This window comes from Macaca mulatta, chromosome 8 (assembly GCF_049350105.2).
Source record: "Macaca mulatta isolate MMU2019108-1 chromosome 8, T2T-MMU8v2.0, whole genome shotgun sequence".
Taxonomy (NCBI): Eukaryota; Metazoa; Chordata; class Mammalia; order Primates; family Cercopithecidae; genus Macaca; species Macaca mulatta.
The window spans coordinates 101,796,899-101,818,282 of record NC_133413.1 but is presented as its reverse complement, the minus strand read 5'-3'; the positions used below and the strand labels follow the sequence as shown (position 1 = coordinate 101,818,282).

The following is a 21,384-nucleotide window of genomic DNA, read 5'->3' as shown; positions in this document are numbered from 1 at the left end:
ATCCAAATAGGAAAAGAAGAAGTCAAACTATCTATCTTTACAAATGATACAATTCTATACCTAGAAAACTCTAAAGACTCCTCCAAAAGATTTCTGGAACTAATGAATGATTCAGTAAAGTTTCAGGATACAAAATTAATGCACAAAAGCTGTTGCATTTATGTACACCAACAAAGCTGAAAGACCAAATCAAGAACTCAATCCCATTTACAACTTCCACAGAACAAAAACAAAAACAAAAACAAAAACCTAGGAACACATTTAAACAAGGACATGAAAGGCCTCTACGAGTAGAACTACAAAACACTGATGAAAGAAATTGCAGATGGCACAAACAAATGGAGAAACGTCCCATGGTCATGGAAATGAAGAACCCATGTCATTAAAATTACTACCACTTGAAACAATCTACAGATCCAATACAATTCCTAATACATTATATCATTTTTCACAGAAATAGAAAAAATAATTCAAAACTTCATATGGAACCAAAATGGAGCTAAAATAGGCAAAGCAATCCTAAAGGAAAAAGAACAAAGCTAGAAGCTTCACATTATCCAACTTCAAACTATACTACAAGGTATAGTAACCAAAAAAGCATGGTACTGGTACAAAAACAGATACATAGATCAATGGAACAGAATAGAGAATCCAGAAATAAATCCACATACCTATAACCTATTGGTCTTCAACAATATCAACAAATATTAAAGATGAATAAAGGACTCCTCATTCAAAAATGGTTCTGGGAAAACTGGTTAGCCACATGCAGGCAAATGAAATTGGACCCCTACTTCCACCATATACAAAAATTAACTCAAGATAGATTAACGACTTAAATGTAAGACCTGAAACTATAAAAATTCTAGAAGAAAACCTAGGAAAAACTCTTCTGGACATTGGTGTAAGCAAAAGATTTATGACTATGATCTCAAAGCAAATGCAACAAAAACAAAAGTAGACAAATGGGGCTTAGTTAAACTAGAGGCCTTCTGCACAGCAAAAGAAACAACCAACAGATTAAACAGACAACCTAGAGAATGGGAAAAGATATAGGCAAACTATGCATCCAACAAAGGACTAATATTTAGAATCTATAAGGAATTTGAACTCCAGTGAGAAAGAGAAAATAACCCCATTAAAAACTGAGCAAAGGACATGAACAGATGCTTCTCAAAAGAAGACATGCATGCGACCACCAAACATATGAAAAAATGCTCAACATCATTAATCATCAGAGAAATACAAATCAAAATCAAATGAGATACCATCTCACACCAGTCAGAAAGGCTATTATTAGAAAGTCAAACACTAACAGATGTTGGTAAGTATATGGAGAAAAGGAAATGCTTACACACTGTGGGTGGGAATGTAAATTAGTTCAAACCCTGTCCTCCGCCATGGAAAACAGTATGGAGATTTCTCAAAGAACTAAAAAGAGAACTACCATTCAACCTGGCAATCCCACTACTGGGTATCTACCCAAAGGAAAAGAAATCATTTTATCAAAAACAAAAACAAACAAACAAAAACTCCTGCAGTCTTATGTTTATCACAGTACTATTCACAATAGAAAAGTCATAGAATCTACCTAAGTGGACTGGATAAAGAAAATGTACTATATATACACCATGGAATATTACACAGCCATAGAAAAGAATGAAATTATGTCTTTTGCAGCAACACGGATGGAGCTGGAGGTCATTATTTTAAGTGAATTAATTCAGAAATAGAAAACCAAATACCACATGTTCTCACTTATAAGTGGAAGTTAAGCAATAAATACACATGGACATATAAATGGAAATAATAGACACTGGGAACTCCAAAAGTAGAGAGGATAGAAGATGAGGAGAAAGTTGAAAAACTACCTACTGGGTACTATTTTCACTATTTGGGTGATAGATTCACTAGAAGCCATACCCTAGTATTAATCAATACACCAACATAATAAAAACCTGCACATGTCTCCCCTGAATCTACAATAAAATAAAAATTATTTAAAGTAAATTTAAAAAATGGATTCATAATTGAATTCCCCTTATTAAGAAAAAGAGAAGTTAAAAAATCCAGTTTTCACCCTGAATTTTCAGCATCGACCTATTTCTTCAAACTTGTGATCTAATAACAGAAAAATGTAATGCCACTTCATTCTTTTAAAACTCATGTTCTTTCTTTAGCTCCATGCTAAAAAGAATATAGTTATTTTGAAGCACATGTTTAAGGTAATAGATGTCATTCCATTAGTAACACTTTTTAAAAATCTAACACATTTGTAACTGAAATTATTTCCAAAAATTCAAAATAAAAAGTAATACAACTAGATATTTGTCAAAGACTTCCAATAAAAATCACTTTTATTTCCACCTACTTAGAAGAAATTGGCTAAGCAAATATTGCATGATACAAAAAAATAAGAGATTTTTGTAAAACCTTTTATATTAACTAAAAGTCACAATTATGAATAATTTAACTACACTGAGGCTTTAATCTTAGTAAATATCAAATTAAAAAATATACAAATTTGTTTCAACTCTTTTGTTATCATTTTGTTATAATATCACAACACTTCTCATCCATATTTTTTTGTATATCTTTTAATTTTCTCTATACTGAGACAACGGTCACATCAATTCATCAGTTTGCAATGAAAGATAATTAAACTTCTAGAGAACATTGACCTGGTAATTTAATAAGCATCCACCATCAAAATATTTGTTCTTGTCACCTGATTTTGCAGGAAAATCTGAACATGTAATAGCTTTAAATTGCTGGTTTGTTTTGGGTGGAGATCCAAAATGTATTCAAAGATATATTTCATGATAAATCCTCATCCATATTAAAACTACACTAATGCCATGAATTTCAATTTGTGGGTCAAACATTTAAGTAAATGAAAAGAAGAAGGAGAGGAAAGAGGAGAGAAAAGGAAAAGAGGTGGGAGAGGAGGAAGAAGAAGGAGAGGGAAAAGGAGAGAGGAGGGAAGAAGAAAGAAAAGAGGAGGAGATTGAAGAGAGAATAGGGAAGAGGAAGAAGTAAAGAGAAAAAGGAAGAAAAGAATGAAGAGAGAAAGAGGAGATGGAGAAAATAGAAAAAAAGGAGGAAAAAGGAAGACAGAGGAGGAAGAGAAAGAAGAGTAGAAGTGAAGGGGAGAGGGAGAAGACAGGAGAGGAGGAGGGAGAAAGAAAGAGAAGGGAGAAGGAGCCAAATGGCTAAATCTATTTTCTGCAGATAAAAGTATTAGTGCTTATTTGGTAACATAAGCTTCAGCTAAAGCCAGTAGAAGGGAGGAGGAGAGTAGAGGGAAGAGGAAAATTAGGAGAAAAGAGGAAGAAGAACAGAGGAGGGAGGCAGATGAGGAGAAGGGGAAGATTTTATTCTCTGGTCTATATTCAAGTCAAACACTTAGATTTTCTTTTTCCTTAAAGCTAACTCACCATTGCAGTTGCCATTGGATAGGGAATTGAGCAACGTGTTTTGTTCACACTAAAATAAAAACAAACATTAAGAAGAAAAATGTCATAAAATTTTACTTCTGTCTGAAGAAAATCACATCATTCTTTTATTTAGAAAGAATAACAAAAAACTAGTCTCCAAAATTTTTTTTCACTAGCATTCTTTTCAGAATAATGTATAAAACAAACTTTGAAATAATAAAATGATAATTAATTCTAAATATATAGCAATTCAGTAAATAATTTATGTTATCAGTAAGACTGTCTTCTTCAGAATATTTCCTGCAAGACTAAGTTTGTTTTGATTTTGGATTAGAAATTAAACATTTGCACATTTTTAAAGTAGCATATTCAATCAGAAATCATCTTTATTAACATTGCATTTTAAGAGGGAGAACCACTGATCATATATATTACCACTACATGAAAATGCTGGATTAAAAAACAAACAAAAAAACAGCTCTATATCCTACAGTTAATCTTGTCTGACAATAATTGATGCCTCTAACGAGATCATGTGCTATCTACTTCACAAATAATGTACTATTGCTATTTTTGTTAATCATGATGATAGCAGTTGATATATCTTCAGTCCTCACTGTATGCCAAGGACTTCACACTAATTATTTAATCCTCAGAAAAATTGTATGAAGTGACAAATTTTATTTTTTATATAAGAGAGTCAAAGATTAAAAAGGTTAAATAACTTCACCAAAGTCACAAAGCTAGTAAGAGCATGGGTTAGAACCAAAGTTCATGCCCTTCCAATTCCAAGCCTCTTGTTCCCAACCACTACATTACACTGCTTCTCTTACAAGATGAGTTTTTATCTTAAAGGCTGACTAGAGAACCTCTGTTTTCTCTTCTTTATAGCCACAGCTTATGTATTTTAAGCCTGACTCACAGTTATCAGCTATACAATTTCCATCAGGTTATTTTATCTCTCTCGATTTCTACCTCCCTTTTTATGTAACATTCAGGTAATGCCACTTACATCTCAGGGCTGGTGATGATTAAGTTAGCCTGACTAAAGGGACTGGCCCCTGAGAGATATTCAGTGAACTTGAGTTTCCTTTCCCTTGTCTTAAAAATACCTCATCTGAAATCTCCCGTGGAAAAGAACTTCAAAATAATTTATGTAGATATTCGACCGTTAAGGTGGTGGATCATAACTCCATGCTTCTTAAGTGTGGGCTGCACACAGTGACTTTCTTCCGGAGAGCACAGAATAAAGAGAAGGGAGTCACTTTACAGTGGAGAAACCTGGCAAACACTCCCTTATCCAGGTGATCAAGGTAGAATAAACATGTTGATAAATCATGTTGGTTGTAGGTACCCTTGATACAGTGTGATGAGAAGGGCACTTTACCTCTATAGTTTTCCTCCCAAAAGGGGCCCACGCTTAGAAAGGTCTCCAATCTGGTTTAATGATATTCTGTCACCATCTTGAAATTCTTAATAATTGTTGAACAGGGGACCTCACATTTTCATTTTGCACTGGGCCCCTGTAAATTACGTATCTGATCCTGTATGTAAGGCTTCTATGGTACAAATTAGGGTAAGGCCCAAAGGCAGAAGTGTGAAGCTGTAAGGGACAAGAATGTGGTTCAGGACAGCTCCTAAGACATCAGAAATGGGAGGGTCAAGATCTTCTATGTACCTAAAACACTGGGAATAAGTAGCTCAAGGACACAAGAAAAAAAAGGAATCCTTGTGCTCTAGAAGAGTCAAGGAAAGTTTCACGGAGACAGTAGTCAACCAAACTAATAATGCTAACTAAGATGTTATAGTGTTGAGTAGGACAAGCACTATTCTAAATGCTTTGCCTTCATTGACTCATTTAATCATCTCAATTACATGTGAGAAAACTGAAGAACAAAGATTCAACAACTCAAATTTCCACAGGTAGTAAGTGGCATACCCAGGCAGCTTGGCCTCAAAGTCCACACTTCTAACATTACAGAGGGCTTAAGGATTCAAATGATAATAGATAGCTTATTTATATTAAATCATATTGATGCAGATTTGATTCAGTATCTCTGTTAATTGACAGTATAAATGGAGATAAAGAATTCTGGAATTTTATAATAATATTATTAAAATGATTGCAAGAGTTTATGCATCTCTGAAGTCATTTATCATATTCCATCACGTTTAGAGTTAGTTCTAATGCCTTTTTTTGGTTTAAAAAAAAAGATCCTTTTGGCCGGGTGTGATGGCTCACACCTGTAATCCCAGCACTTGGTAGGCCGAGGCGGGCGGATCATGAAGTCAGGAGATTGAGACCATCCTGGCTAACACCATGAAACCCCGTCTGTACTAAAAATACAAAAAAACTAGCCGGGCCTGCTGGCGGGTGCCTGTAGTCCCAGCTACTCAGGAGGCTGAGGCAGGAGAATGGCGTGAACCCGGGAGGCGGAGCTTGCAGTGAGCGGAGATGGCGCCACAGAACTCAGCCCGGGCGACAGAGCAAGACTCTGTCTCAAAAAAAAAAAAGAAAAGAAAAGAAAAAAAATCCTTTGGAGGTTGGTTAAGAGATCCATTAAATTAGATCATTTGTCTTATTTATTCTTTTCAGTGCTATAGTACCTGCGACTCATGTCCATTAAATATATGCTGAATAAATGAATGAATGAACAAGAGAGTGATTACCTAAAAATCAACTAAAAGAATCAAATAATCGTAGGTTTTGCTAAAAGGAGAGGTCTCGAAATACTTGTGTGACGTATTATTACTTACTTGATACACGTTTTATTGTCATGATATAAGGTTACATGTAGTATGACATTCTAATGAAACCACTGATCCTACCTTGCTGATATCATCAAGTGGTTGATTACAGGCATTTTCCTTTTGGATTATGTTCATTAAATCAGTATAAAATTTTTTTGCATTCAGGAAAACAAGCGGGTTGTTTATTGAGATAATTTTCACCTGCTGCAGGGTTTCCTTTTAGAGGAGAAAAAGAAACAGATTTAGAACTCTGAATTAAATAATAGAGAATTATAGCCAACAAACAATCAGGTCTAAATGTCACTCAGTTTTATGAGCAATCTCTCAATTAACATTTTGATTACTAAAATGTATTTAGAGGCCTTAATGTACTATCACACTTCCTTAGGGGAAATACATATTTCCTGTTTACTAAGAAACATTAATAATGGCAAGATAAGTTGGCAGCATTTCAGAAAGTGGCCCTTATTCCTCCTAGCTGGTTTTTTCGGGAGGCAGTAGCCTAGACTATCCAAAGAGTTCAAGGAAGTCCTATCCTTTCAAAAGTATTTATTTTATTCAATCTATCAATTAAAAATTAATTTACTTAACCATCAGTATTTTTTTTTTAATGAAAATGTGTCCTAACGGGTCAACCATCAGTCATTTACCTCATAATGACATAGCTTTCCTTCAGCTGAAATACTTTACAAGTGATGAATATTTGTAATTTGAAGACAGAGACCTACAGGTAGTAGTAGGAATATAATTTCACTTTGGGCAGGCCTAGGGACTGGATTGCCGGGATGTGGTGAGCGATGCAGAAAGGAAGAAGGAAAAGTTTTGACACAAAAGGTGTCTGCTTTGCCCATTTTCCCATCACTTGGTGATGTGCAACTAAAACAGTCTTCTCTATGACCTTTGGGGCAAGTGTCTGATCTAGAAATGGAGAGGAGGGTAAATTCTACAAAATGACAACTCTTTATCAACTAAGTAAGCAATACTCTTTCAGGCTTTACTTCCATAGAAGAGGAGATGCAAAGAATAGCGATGCATACAGACAGAGGACAGAAGTATGAAAGAAAGAAAATATTAAGTATGTTAATTTGGACAATTCATTTAACTTCTCTCAGTTCCCTCATTTCCAAAAATGGGACAAATGTTTAAACTAGAAAATCTCAAAAAGCTCCTATAGTTACAAAACTGATTGAACTTTGCAAAGTGAGGATATTTGCAACAAATAACTCAAGAAAACAAACCGACCTTAAGTTGTCAAACTAATGTTCGGACAAGAGTAAACCTCTTAGAAACAAAAAATAAAAATTAACTCTTAGGCCTGTCATATTAGTCATCCCAAAGCACCAAAGCTTAGCCTGATCCTCTAATCACACTACATCAAACTTGTCCAAGCCGTGGCCCGTGAGCCACATGCCGCCTAGGATGGCTTTGAATGCAGCCCAACACAAATTCATAAACTTTCTTAAAACATTATGAGACTTTTTTTTCCAATTTTTGTTTAGCTCATCAACTGTCATTAGTGTTAATGTATTTTATGTGTGGCCCAAGACAATTCTTCTTCTAGTGTGGCCCAGGGAAGCCAAAAGATTGGACAACTACGTGATTGTGCCAGTGTGCTGCTTTAAGTTAATATGAAAAAAATGTATTTGTTAAAGAATAGAGATTCAAATTGTTCTAGAAAAGAAATTATCAGTGGGGTTAAATTCACTGAGTGGGAAGAGATCTCTCAAATCACGAAGGGTCATTTCACATGAAGAAGAGGTGGAAGAGTGCATAAATGGAAAAGATAAATGACAGATTATTTTAACTTAGTGAAAATTCCACCTGAGAACTTACATTCAACTCTTGCTTTATCTTAGTTTTGTCCCTCTTATTTTTTATAAAAAACATTGAGAAATTAGAGAGATGTAATATTATAATAAAATTTAAATCTCCATGTGAAACAGTTATTATTCAGGTCAGTGACTAGACTGAAATCAATCAAGACTTAAAGATGTGGAGAAATTTCTAGCATTTTCATCTTCCTGCAAATCCCCTCATTCACTTCTCTACATGTTTAGCCCAAGAAAAAGTTAAGGATTAGACAATTTATTAAACAGTGATTTTTAAGCTGAAAATAGTCAAATCCAAAGCCAAATTCAGTCTCAAAGGTAAGGAGGTCAGGGCTAATACATGTGTACTTGTGGTGTGGATACACAGGGGACTTCAGGGGCCCAAAAGTCAGTCTGGGGCTTTGCACAAGCACTAAATTCCCATGGAAAAATTAAGGAAAGAAACAAAAGGCAAAGTTGGTGGAAAACTTGAGCCTAGAACACCCTGGAAGGCCCTGAACCCAAATAGCTCTCTGTGAAACAAATCTTTCCATAGTATTAAAAACATAAGCCATTCCCTTGGGTGCTGCAGAGGGTTCCTGATGCTACTTCCTATTTCCAGTCTATTTGGAAATACCCTGACACTGGTCCTTCTGGTGGGAGGCCAGTTTACTCTATCCTTAGGGGAATTATGAGATACTGAAACAAGTGTATGTGAAAAATAAAGGGAAAAAGGTTAGTCAAACATTTACAAAGCAGGTTCAAAATGAGGGCAATTTTTTTTTAATTGGCAAAAATATTTCAAGTCAACATTTTCCCCCTCACTTTAAACTGTTATAGTCATCCTTTAGAACAACAAACTAGAATTCAGACATAATCAATTGACTTTCCTAAGCATGAGCAGAGCAAGACTGTTTATACAAGTTGTGTCCTTAAAAAGGTTCCCACTGTGTAAGAAACCAACTCTATTGGCATTCTGTAGCCATTGGACTGAATTACCCTCTGCTAACACACAGTTGACTGAGTTAAAAAAAAAAAAAAAAAAAGCAATACCATGAACCAAATTTGCTTCATTCCCTTTCCTATTTCTATCTTTCTCCATGACTTAATTCAGAATAGACTATCAGTTTAGTTTGATTACTTTATGCAACTCAGTAATGAAAAAGAGGTGTCCAAATGCCTGAATCAATCTTGACCATGATTCTACAGTGAACTGTGGTTCTAGGAACCATGGTACACTTTTATCTGAATGCTGGATCCAAAGAGATTTTCTTTTGTTCTATTGATTTGTTGCATGTCGTTTGCCACATATATTGTGATCACATATGTACCATTCGAAGTTTATAATAATTAAAAACAATTATATTTTTAACTATCATAATTTATCTAATTTTTGTGATATCTTAAAATTATCTCACCCACAAAATGATTAACAATTGCATAAAGGAAAAGTAAAACTAAACTTACACTGTCCATTTCTGTCTTCACTTTAAATGCCATTTCTTTCATGTTTTTTATACTTAGAGTCATTGCTCTAAAATTAAAGCAGATAGAAAACAAAACAAGTCATTTCCTAATCATTATATAAACAATGAAGAAACCAAAAGTAGTCATTTAATAACTAGAATGTGTCTGAAATGATTTATATTCTATAACCCATTTGTTCATAAGAGGACATTGGTAAATCTCTATATCTCTAGGATATTTGGGGATAGAGGTTAACAACAGAGGCATATAAACAGAGTCCCATCTCTCCAAGCTACTACATGTAGATTAGTAAAGAAGAATTATAAAAGAGAAAAGGCAAGAGAGTATGCAGCATTGATAAAATACTGTTTTAATGAAAAGCAAGAAAAGAAAGAATCAATGGCAAGATAGGACTGGATAATATTGAATCTGAATATATAAATTCTATAAAGAAAGACTCTATAGAGATAAAACAACATTTTTTAGAATACATTATGTCACAAATAACTTTAAGGGAAAGATGGATGTGAAGTAAATAGAAACATTATTCCCAGATGAATACTTTGTAAAGCAGAAAAAGCATTGGTCAGACTAGGGAAATGATTTATAAATTTTCAGTAAAATGACAAAAAGACAGTGTGTTTCTCAATAAGTTATCTAGAAAATAGATGAATCTGACTTCTGAAAAATAAAATGTTCTGAAGTTATTTAATTATATTGTGAAATGATTTGTGATCATTAGCTACTAACTATCTTCACTTAATTTAAAGAAATCTCTCTATAATGCAGTATAAGGCTAAGGGGTTTATTTATTTTAAAAGAGTTTATATATTCTATTTTATAATGTTGAGAAGCTATTTATCTTCATTAATATCAACATTGTTAAATATCATATGCAGATAAAACATTTTCTTATCTGTTTGTCCCTAGTTCTCTGACAGCAAGAAAAACATGAGATTGTAGTACTATATGTTACACAGAAATAAAAGTAACTAGCAAGTACCATATGGCAAGTAACCATGTATTTTGCTGCTGTGTCCGAATAAACAGAGCATTTAGATAGGGTCCTACCTTGGGAAGCGTCCTATCACTATAGCTATGGTACAAACAACACCAAACAGCAGTCCCACATTGGCAGCAAAGCATATTGTAAATACATATGTACTGACCCATATGCCCTGAAAGAGAAACAAGAAACAGAAGTTGTGAATCCTTTGGAATTCACTTCTTTCTCATGATTGCTAAGTTCTTCACAATTGTATTCTTAACACTCTTGTGACCAGATCTCTCAGCAAGAAGATACTACTTAACAAGTGGTAAATAGAAGTTCAGAAATACAGAAACAAATCCTGCTCCATCAGACTCTCAGCAGCAGAGGTGGGGAAAAGTTTCTTCTTTTATTTCCAGACACTGCCAACCCTTAGTTCAATCCCCAACAAACACTATATTTAAGATCTGTAAATAGTTGGTTGATGTGTATGGTTCAAAAGCATGCCATGATTTCCCTCTGCTTTCTCATTTAATGTAATATTATTACAAGCAATTGTGTACAGATTTTTGGTCATTCTCAACAATATTTTGTCTTCTAGGACTGCCATAAAAATAACTAATGTCATTTATTAATACATAAGGCTCAGGAAGCCTAATTTTAAAATGACTGAGTCAAACAATGCTGCCAATGCCACTTTTAGATCAATCACTATAGAGATCATTATAATTTTATTTGTAAGGGGCCATTCAGTATGAAAGCTAAAATATCAGGGCCAACTTGGTTTTTGGGAACATTTCCAAAGATTACATGAAACTCTAATTCTCTTTTAGTTGGAATACCAAAGTTATTGCTGTTTTGTTCACCACTTAAAATTATAATTTGCAAAAAGATATTGTATTATAGTTGGAATTTCTAAGCTTAGTGCTGAAAAATTATATTTAAAAGCAAAATAATTTGTGAAATACAGGTTATATTTTCTTAACACTAAATCCTGCATTTATCAAACAGTAAACAAACAATGTTTTTAACCTCTGTCTTTTCCTCCCAAAACTTGCGGCACTTTGCCTCTGACTGCAATTCTAAATTTGTTTATTTCTGTCCCAATAGCTATATTATCACTTTACTTTAAAACATCTTTGAAAACATATTTTAATTCCATACACAAATGAGGAAGTTAGAAGCGTTTCTGTATTCTAAAAATAGCAGAATCTTGGGGAGGGAAGGAGTGTAAATGTTTTTCAGACAAGTCTGAAATAAATATTTCTAAAGGGCTCTTTTTTTTGCTGTTTTTGAAATGCTTCTCCTTTGTCTGGATTATTTATCTACACTAAGTTTGAGTGATTCTTAACAGGTTTTTTTGAAAAGCCGAGCCCTTGGAAGCAAATGGAGGGAATTTTATCCATAAAATTCCTTTTGATGTAGGACAAACAAACATTCTGGAGTAAAAGAGAAAATACAATTTAAATGAATGTCATGTTAAGATCCATCATCTACAAATGTAATGCTAGGTTATTACTTATTATGCATTCCCAGCTGAGATGGTTTTTCTTTATTCAGGTGAACACACAGCCATTTGAGTCTTCTGTTTATATATAGAGTGTTTTTTTCTTCCTGGTGTATTATGCTATACTTAATCATATAGAAAACAAGGCTGCAAGTTTTTGACCATTATTTTAGCTTCCCATGATGACTCTGAGTTTCACTCATTCTCAAATGCTAACTGAATCTGCCCAAGTGTGGCAGAATAATACCTCACCAAAAGCTTTATAAGTCTAATTCCTCTGGGCCATCCTCACACGATTCAATATGGCATAGGGAACTAAGGATCCTGGTCCCTGCCACTTAAAAAACCATAGAGCCTGGAGGCCAGAATTCATCAGAGCAACCAGAAATTTTGGTACCATCTGGTTCTATTTTTAAAGCATATTTACTCTCCCACAACATCATCTATTATAAGTTGGGCTTTCCAAATGCTTACTTATTTCCTGGGGCTACCTTTATAGCTTTGAAAAAATATCAAATGGAAATTAATAACATAGACCAATAAATAGTTCCATTAGTTAGAATAAATCCCAATAGCATTCTGTAATAATTCCTGTTAAAGACTCAAATGCTAGTTGTCACAGTTATCAAGAATTAGTTGACTCTTGGGCCCCTATTTTTTATTTTTGTTATGTGTTCCTACTTGCTGTCTTCCCTATTTGGCACTCACAGTCCCCAAACACAAACTAACCCCAGTGTTGACCTTCAGTAGGGGACACAATCCTTTGTCTTTGTAGAAAATACATCGGCATAAAGCACAGTTTAACAGCTACTAAATTACCTCACTTCCCCCTAGCCTAACTATTCTACTATCTGTTTTTGTGGCAGATCCCTATTATTAAATTTTTACAGATCTGAATTCTGTATCCAATGTTCAGCTATTCAAACTCAGTTCTGAGCCAATGAGTCTCCATTTGGACACTATTTTCTCATTACTTCAAAGAGGGTTTTGACTAACAACTCAAAATAGCATCAATATTAAACTGTTAGGCCTATTGTGGGGAGGGGGGAGGGGGGAGCGATAGCATTAGGAGATATACTTAATGTAAATGACGAGTTAATGGGTGCAGCACACTAACATGGCACATGGGTACATATGTAACAAACCTGCACATTGTGCACATGTACCCTAGAACTTAAAGCATAATAAAAAATGTAAAGAGGTGAAACAGTTTCTAATTTTCCATGTGATGACTATGTACATGATATTTTAAACTTTAAACCTTCAAATTAGTTTACACACACACACACACACACACACACACACACACACACACCCATATCTTGGATAATTTTACTTCCATGATATTCTAGGCATAGTCCATCTATTTAGTAATCTAGACATTATACATATTGGGTATATAGCCTATATCCTCAAAAGTCTGTGCAATATTCATACTTTGAATGCTGTGCCCAATAGTCCAATAATCCTTTGAATGCTATGCCCAATAACCCAATAATCCATGGCTTTTCACTGTTGAATCCCTTGGCAACTAAGAGATACCTATTCACTCCAACCACAGAAGGCTATTTTCAAGCTAAACCCAATGTCCCACTGAATCATCATGCACCTGCTATATCCACCTCACCTTTCTCACACCGTATCTTTGCCCGCACCCTATTGCCTACTTACTCCAAGTATTTAACTATCACATCTAAGTAGGAGACTACAAATTCTAAGCTCTTAAACAATTTTTAGCTATCAAACACCTTCAAACTTAACATGTCCAAATGCGAACTCATTAACTTCACCCCAGAATCTGTCCTTCCTCCAATGTTCTCCTTCAGTTATAACACTAATATCCTTCAATACACTCTAATCAGAAGGTATGGAATCATATTTTACTTTTCCTCCTCTTTAATCTACCTGTCCAATCATTTCACAAGTTCTATAAATTGTTAAGAAAAAATATCTCAATTCATATCCTTTTCTCAAATTATTAACGATGCTTTTGTTCACACTGTTCCTTTCGTCAACTCTTTTGACAGTGTCCTACATAACTCTCTGCTTTTGTTATCTGCGTTGTAAACCACCTGCCATACTGTTGCTAGAATTAATGTTCTAAGTATAGATTTGGATATCAGATTTAGAGAGTATATTAAAGGCATTTTAACTCAACCCTCCTCTATTAAAATCCACCCAAAACAATATAAAATGTGAATACAGAAGGGAAAAAATCAGCATCAATGAAGCCAGAACATGGTCAAAACTTCTAACTACAAAATACGATATAGACTTGCCAAATACTGTGAAATTTGGGTGATAATCAAGGAGGACACTCGAAGCCAACAAACTTATCCTCAGAGCTCAATCAAGTATAGATTTTTGCTTAAATGCCAGAATCCTGAAAATTCTGTACAATAATCTGGTAAGAGCTTTTAGGGGCAACAGCTTCTAAGTTCTAAGGTCAAAGATGGGCTACCAGAGAAAAATGAAATGTACCCATAGAGATTTATTTGATACCAGAGGACTGCAGAGTGAAAGGCCATTTGTATCACTTACAATCTGACTTCCTAAGTAAAGGTGACTGCAGGAAGTAAAACAAGATGAAGAATGGAGAGATGACAACAGCGTGAGATCACCAGTGAACCTGTGATTTCTGAGGCTTTGCTTCAATGATCTAAATCAGAACTGCGGGCTGCTCTACCTCATTTCCAACCTCCTGCTCTCCCTATGTTGTTTTCCAGCAGATAGGTCCCCTAAAAAATGCATTACAATTCTAAATAAATCATCAAGGGCCCTATTCATGGAAATGAGGAAAATAAAGAAAGAAAATAATGAATAAGAGGCAAAAGATAGATTCGGATATGTAATAGGCAATATAATCTCAGGAAAAAAACCTTAAATATAAAAATTCAAAGAAGGAATGATCAATGAAAAACAGAAAAACAGAAGGAGATAAAAAGCAGGCAGGCTAGAATAATATAGGAAAGAAAATGAATGAAAATAAAAGCCATGTTTAAAATTAAGAAGTAAGATAATCACAACTAGAAATACATAATCGGAGATATGTGACTAGTCCAAAGAAATCACTTACACAGAAAAACAAAATAATCCTGGGAAAATATTTAGATATGAAGGAAAACAAAGTAAAAACAAATAGAAAATTCACTAAAAAGACAGCAGAATACATAGATTTGAAAAAATATTCAAAGATAAATTAGAAGAAAAATTTTGTAAATAATTCCTGATTATGAGATCAAAAGATTATGTCATGCTCAGAAATTTGAAACTGAGTGCTCAACCACAGTAATATTCTGATAATAGTACCAAACTTCATGAGTAAGAAGAAAGAACTTCATTGGGCATCCATGTAGAAAAACAAGCTTACTTATAATAACAACAAAAAAATTATGAGTGATAAAATCTACTTTATCCCTCAATGCCTAAAGATAATGTTAAGATTTAAAAAACCTGAGAGAAAGCATTTTACACTCAGTCAAAAACTTCTTTCTAGTATGAAAACAAGCAGATATTGTCACAATGAAATATCTCAAGGAATATAAAACACATGAGTTCGTGGAAAACTACTTGGTGACCTACAGAAAACAAAGAGATAAATAACTCGGGTAGGAGAATCTTTTTTTTTTTTTTTTTAAAGACTAGAGGTAACCACTAAATGCATCTAAACAATAGAATTTTCTATATCCTATAACTCAGTGAATGATACCATCTTCCTCCACTGGTGTTCCTAAATAGAAACTCAGAAGTCTTTCCAACTGATCCACATTATATAATGAACTGGTGGTGAGGACTAACAAATACAATCTCTTTGATATTTTCCTTCTGATTTTTTCTTGTACTTCATGGTCTCAGCCTTGGTCTAGGCCTTCCTCATTTATATGCCCGAAGGTCTAAAGCAGTGCTCCAATTTCTGTATACTTCACCAGTTTGATCCGTCTTCCTCAAACTACTCAAGTGACCTTTCTAATACATACATTTTATTCTTATTTCACCTTTCAGTGCTGTCTCACTGCCTTCATAATGAAATCAAATCATATTTGTAAGACATGAGTTGCCTTTCCCAATCCAACCCATTCTTAACTTTTCCAGCATCATCTGTCACTACTTCCATCCTCACATTATATGTTCTACCCATGCCAAATACCATAGGGTAATCAAGTAGCTTGTTGAGTAAGTTTGCATCTTCTCATTTCTTTGTTTCTATGAGCCACCTAACATATATCACCTTTAAAAGGTCACGGTTAATTTTGGCCTCTTGTTCTGCCTACAAAATACTGTTCCTTCAAGTCTCAGTTCATATTTCAGCTCTTCTGTGACAGTCTTTCATGTTAATCAGTCCAAATTAAATGTTCCTGCCTCTATTTTCCCCAAAACTAAGCTCCTACTTTTCCCTCCAGGTCATGTTGTATCCTGTCTTGCATAATAAGTTAGTGTTTCTGTGTCTACTTCCTCCACAAATAACTGTCTGGAGAGACTGGACAGTTCTTTTTTCATCTGCACATTCCTCATGGTGCCCAGCATTGTACTTTGGTAGGAGCTCAGTAATACTGAGCCCCAGGAGGAATATTATGAAAGTAGGCACCAGCATAAATAATATCCCAAAATTTCTCAGAGAAAATGATCTGAAGAAGAGAAAATGTGTATTTCATATTAATAATTATATTTCAATATGGTGACTGTCATAGTAAAGCTAAACAGAGGGTACTTATGAAGTACATCTCCCATATTGGAGAGGGAGAGTATTCTGGATTGCTCTTGCATAGATAGGTTTCTCTAGAATCCGTGGGCTATTTATGTTAGTAGAAATCATACTTTATCATGGTTCAGTATATTTTAATCTGTTTCAAGCATGGTCCTCTTAATGTAACCCATTTAAAAGGCAATTCATGACACCTTTCGTATTTAGAATGAAAGTGGTCACCATTAAGAGGTTCACCCTATATGTACGCAGCATGCATTCTTAGTGATTAATGATAGTTTTTCATACAGGTTATAAATTGTCACATTTCTATTAGTGTCTATTTCCCTGGTAAGTCTTACTTCCAAAATTAATTAATATTGTAAATTAGGCATCCCAAATTCACTGAAATTATTAGCATTTCTTTAAAAGTTCTCAAACTACACATTCATCAAAATTTGACCAAACTCTATTTCTGTTTCATATATATTTCAATGCTTTTATTAAGATTTTGGAAAAAATAAATGGTAGTTTGTAAAGTGTACAAGTCTCAAATGGCTAAATCTATCTGCTGCAAATAAAATTATTAGTGTGTATTTGGTAACATAAGTTTAAGCAGAAAAGGGATAGTTTTAGGTCAAATTTCTACTTACCCAATCGATTTTATCCACATTCCAATATTTTTTTAAATCTCGGAACTGTATTAGCATTCCCTTCAGTCCCACAACAATAATGCTTGCAAGGACACACTAGAAATAAAATGTAAGTTGAAGATGAAGCAACATAAAAATTGTAACGTAAATTTAGAAGGGCCAAGGTATTTTATTGTTTTGTTTTTAAAGTACTTAATAGAGAAAAGCAATCACCAATTAGAAGACAAAAGCAATGTTTGTTTTGTTTAAAACTAACCTATTACTGTACTTTAAGAAAATAATATATTTTCTAGAAATTCATAAGGTAATATTTGTATAATTCTAAACAATAAGAACAAAAAGAAAATAAGTAAACTGTAAGGGTGAATGTCATGAAGCTCAATGCCCTCTTAACTATACATATTCATGGTCATTTGTTTGAAATATATTTGTTGCATGAAATTAAATATGTACATCATATATTTTCTTATAATTGCCTTAAATGTCAATTATCTGACTTCACCTGAAGATATTTATAACTCTCTTGAAAAGCAAACTTGATTATTGGAAGATCCTCCCATGGAAATGGTTTATTCTCACTACACACGTGAAAAATTAGAATAACAAAGGATGGAGACTGGCTCTCATAAGCCCAGTGTTTTGCATTCCTTTGGTGCCTCAGCCTTATGAAGAAGAAGGTGAAGCACTGGCACTAATGTTCTGAGTCACTTTGTATAACAGACATATCAACAATGGGAAGCTGTATTTTGTTTCCTATTTCCTTGCCCTAGCACATATGTTTTTCTAACAAAGTTTTAGTAAAATTTATACTTCTTATAACCGACTATGCCTAATTTCACCCTCCAGATGAGCACGGAATGAATCTATTTCCACAATGCCATTCTTATGTGAGAGACAAAAACTTAAAAAAAACAGCCACAGTACCCCCTCCCATGCCTGCCTCAAATGTGGTAGCTTTCCATACCTCCCTCATTCAGACTTTACTTCTGTAACATGGTTTCTAGATTTATGATTGTTGAGGTTATACTTCCAAGAAATTTTATATATAGTGATTCTCATGAAAAGTTAAATTAAAAAGTAGATAGTGAAAAAGCACTACTGTACCATGGGCAGCCAGTAGAGCAAAGGTCCTATTGCATAGATGACTATAAGGACGAAAATGCAAGATATTAGACAAGCCACCTGTAAAATACAAGACAGACAAAAAGGAAAAAGAAAACCTTGAACTTTTTTATTATGTCAAAGTTATGGGGTGGGGGGATAATTTTAGTTTATCTTGATTAGAAGAAACAAAATGTTGGCACATAACTGTTAAATTGCTTAGACTGTCATTATCTGTATTTTGCAGCTAAGGGAAGTTAAATGTGACAGCTGACAAACTGGTGCAATCAAATTAAGTCAGTGATGAGAGAAAAGCAATTTCACACAAAGAAATAGGACACCATCAACTTTTATCACACATCACAGCGATGGCTTTTTTGTTTAATAGTGAAAGTGACATTTCAATTAAAAGTTCTTTAGCCTGTTGGTGTTTAGCCTGACTCCCCTCCTTATTTTGTAGGAGGTTGTTTGGGCAATAACTGAATATGTGGCTTAGGGTACTTCTGTGCTGATAATTTCCACTGAAGCATTTACCCTCTTATTTGGAGTTCTTTGTTAGTAAAGGCTCCAGTTGTGAAGTAGTTATATGGGATATGGGAGTGATCTCTGGCAGTGGAACAGGCTTCATTTTACTAAGCCTGAAAGACCATTAGTATCATGTTCTAACCAGCCAGCCTGCTGACAAAAGGCAATTCAATTCACCTGACTCCTACAGCCATATTCCACTTGATGAAGAACTTGATTTCACAGAAGCAAATGTTCAGGACTTAATAAAACATTTGGCCAAACTGCCTTCCTAACAAGAGAAAAGAAGGCTTTCACAGGGTCACGAAGATGCCTAGAACATCATTATGGAGATATCAAAGGGAATTTGGACCTAGTAGAATTGCTTGAATTAAAAATAAATATATAAACAAACAATCAATATCAAAGGCTGGCAAAAACTCAGAGCAACTGGAATTCTCAGGCATTGCTAGTGGGAAGGCAATATGGTACAGCTACTCTGAAACAGTTTGGCAGTGTCTTATAAACTTACACATACACTTACCTTATGACTCAGGACTGGCTAAGAGAAATGAAACATGTCCACGTGAAACCTAAATATGTATTTATAGAACTTTTATTCATAAACACCAAAATCATAAATAACTAAAATATCAACCAATTGGTGAATAAATTGCAGTACATCTATACAATACAACTCAGCAATTAAAAAAATATGGATGAAATTCAAAATCATTGAGCTAATGAAAGAACCTAAACACAAAGACTACATACTATAAGATTTCATATATATGACATCCTAAAAAAAAGATAAATTATAGGATGCTAGAGGCTGAAGGTAAAGGCAAAGAATTAACTACAAAGGAGTATGAGAAAACTTTTTACGGTGATAGAAATATTCTATATCTTGATTTTACTTGTTATACAGCAATTTTTTTTTTCAAAAAAGTGAACCATATACCTTAAAAGGATAAATTTTACTATATCTAAATTATACCTCCATAAACCTTATTTTTAGTAATTAAAAAAATAAAGAAACCTGGGAAGAGATCTCTAACAATTGCTTACATGCATATGTCCACACCCAGGGTCAGTCCAGCACCAGCACTTGTCCTAACCTGGTACTCTTAAAAGGTGTATATATGGGAAGAGGGAGAGTGGAGTGGCAGTAGCTGTAATTATTCTGCTAAGCAAGCAGTCGTTCAGGGCCTTTCCCTGTTGGGAGAGGCTGAGGGAGCTTGTTCTCCCTTCTATAGTTTGTGTAACTCATCACAAACACTCTTCAGCATACAAAGGGGAAAAACAATTCTTACCTGGGAATTAAATCAGTAGGGGAACTAATGATTGCCCATAAAAGAAGTTATAGTACACCAAATTGTCACTACACTGATCATTTAGGAGTAATTGGTGATTTTACGTAAGAATTTTTAAACAATAAAATATGATGCCTGTCATTCTACTAGACTGCAAACAGGTAGGTGTCAGAGTGCAGCTCACAGGATCCAGTCAGAGAGCTCAGTCAGTGATCCAGTAAATCCATGTTTACATGAAAAGAAAAAAATACAGCTAAGGTTTATTGTAAGACAAAAGACAATGGCATGTACCCTTTTTGTGGGACTCTTCACTCATATCTTTACAATGTAACTGACAGCAAAGCCCTAAATCTTAGGAGATGGAATGAACTTTGGACAGTTGCAGTTGCAACTACTTGGAAGGATCTGAGACACAGAGAGGCAAGGTCATTATGCCAAGGTCATAGAGCTAGGGAGTTCGAGAGCATGAAGGTAATATGAAATATGTACTGAATTGGGATCCAAGAACACCAAATATATTTTAAGATTCCCAAATTTATTATAATACACTAAAGCTGTTATAGAAATTACAACCTAACCAAATAATTCTATTTTAAAACAGTAAATCACAACTACATTTGGGCTTTTCTCTAATAATATTTATCTTTTATTTACATGGTGCTTTGTATGTTCATCAACAACAATTGAACTACAATTTCAGTCTTGTAATCAAAATAAGTCAAGAGTTAAATGGGTCTTATTTGGCAAAGAGTGACAAACTATGGGTGAAAAAGACTTTGTGTACCTTTAATGGTAAGTCATGTAATGAAATAGACCATAAGCAAATGGATTATGTTAGCTCCCTTAATGCACTTGCCTTATCATTGTTGATGCCCTTGGTCAAAAGATAAGTTCATCTAATCAGACAAGAAACTCTTACCAGCTCTGTGCAGCGTATATACTCTCCAGTCATGGAAATTAATAATATTATAGTGTCTGCCCTCAAAGCTCTCAAAATACTGGTATTCATTCTCTTCATAAAGAAGAAGCCAGGACACTGATATTTGGATTTGTAAAAATATCTTTGAGATTATGCAATGAAAGCCATCATTCCATAATTGGCCAACTCAGTAAATTCAAAAAGAGCTCAAATTAAGATCAGATATTTGTAGTGTATAAAATAGAATTCTCTAAC

General features: G+C 34.2%; 1 protein-coding gene across 2 annotated transcripts in view; it reads right to left on the bottom strand.

The window, feature by feature from the left end:
• SLC26A7 (solute carrier family 26 member 7) overlaps positions 1–21,384 on the bottom strand; it is a 143,967-nt gene that overhangs the window by 24,396 nt on the left and 98,187 nt on the right. For both annotated transcript variants that reach the window (XM_015145681.3, XM_015145682.3), the window contains exons 10-15: positions 18,397–18,474; positions 17,293–17,388; positions 10,535–10,641; positions 9,464–9,530; positions 6,267–6,404; positions 3,438–3,486 (exon numbers count right to left, since the gene is read on the bottom strand). In XM_015145681.3, coding sequence (XP_015001167.2) covers positions 3,438–3,486; positions 6,267–6,404; positions 9,464–9,530; positions 10,535–10,641; positions 17,293–17,388; positions 18,397–18,474 — 535 coding nt within the window. The remainder of the gene's footprint in view (positions 1–3,437; positions 3,487–6,266; positions 6,405–9,463; positions 9,531–10,534; positions 10,642–17,292; positions 17,389–18,396; positions 18,475–21,384) is intronic.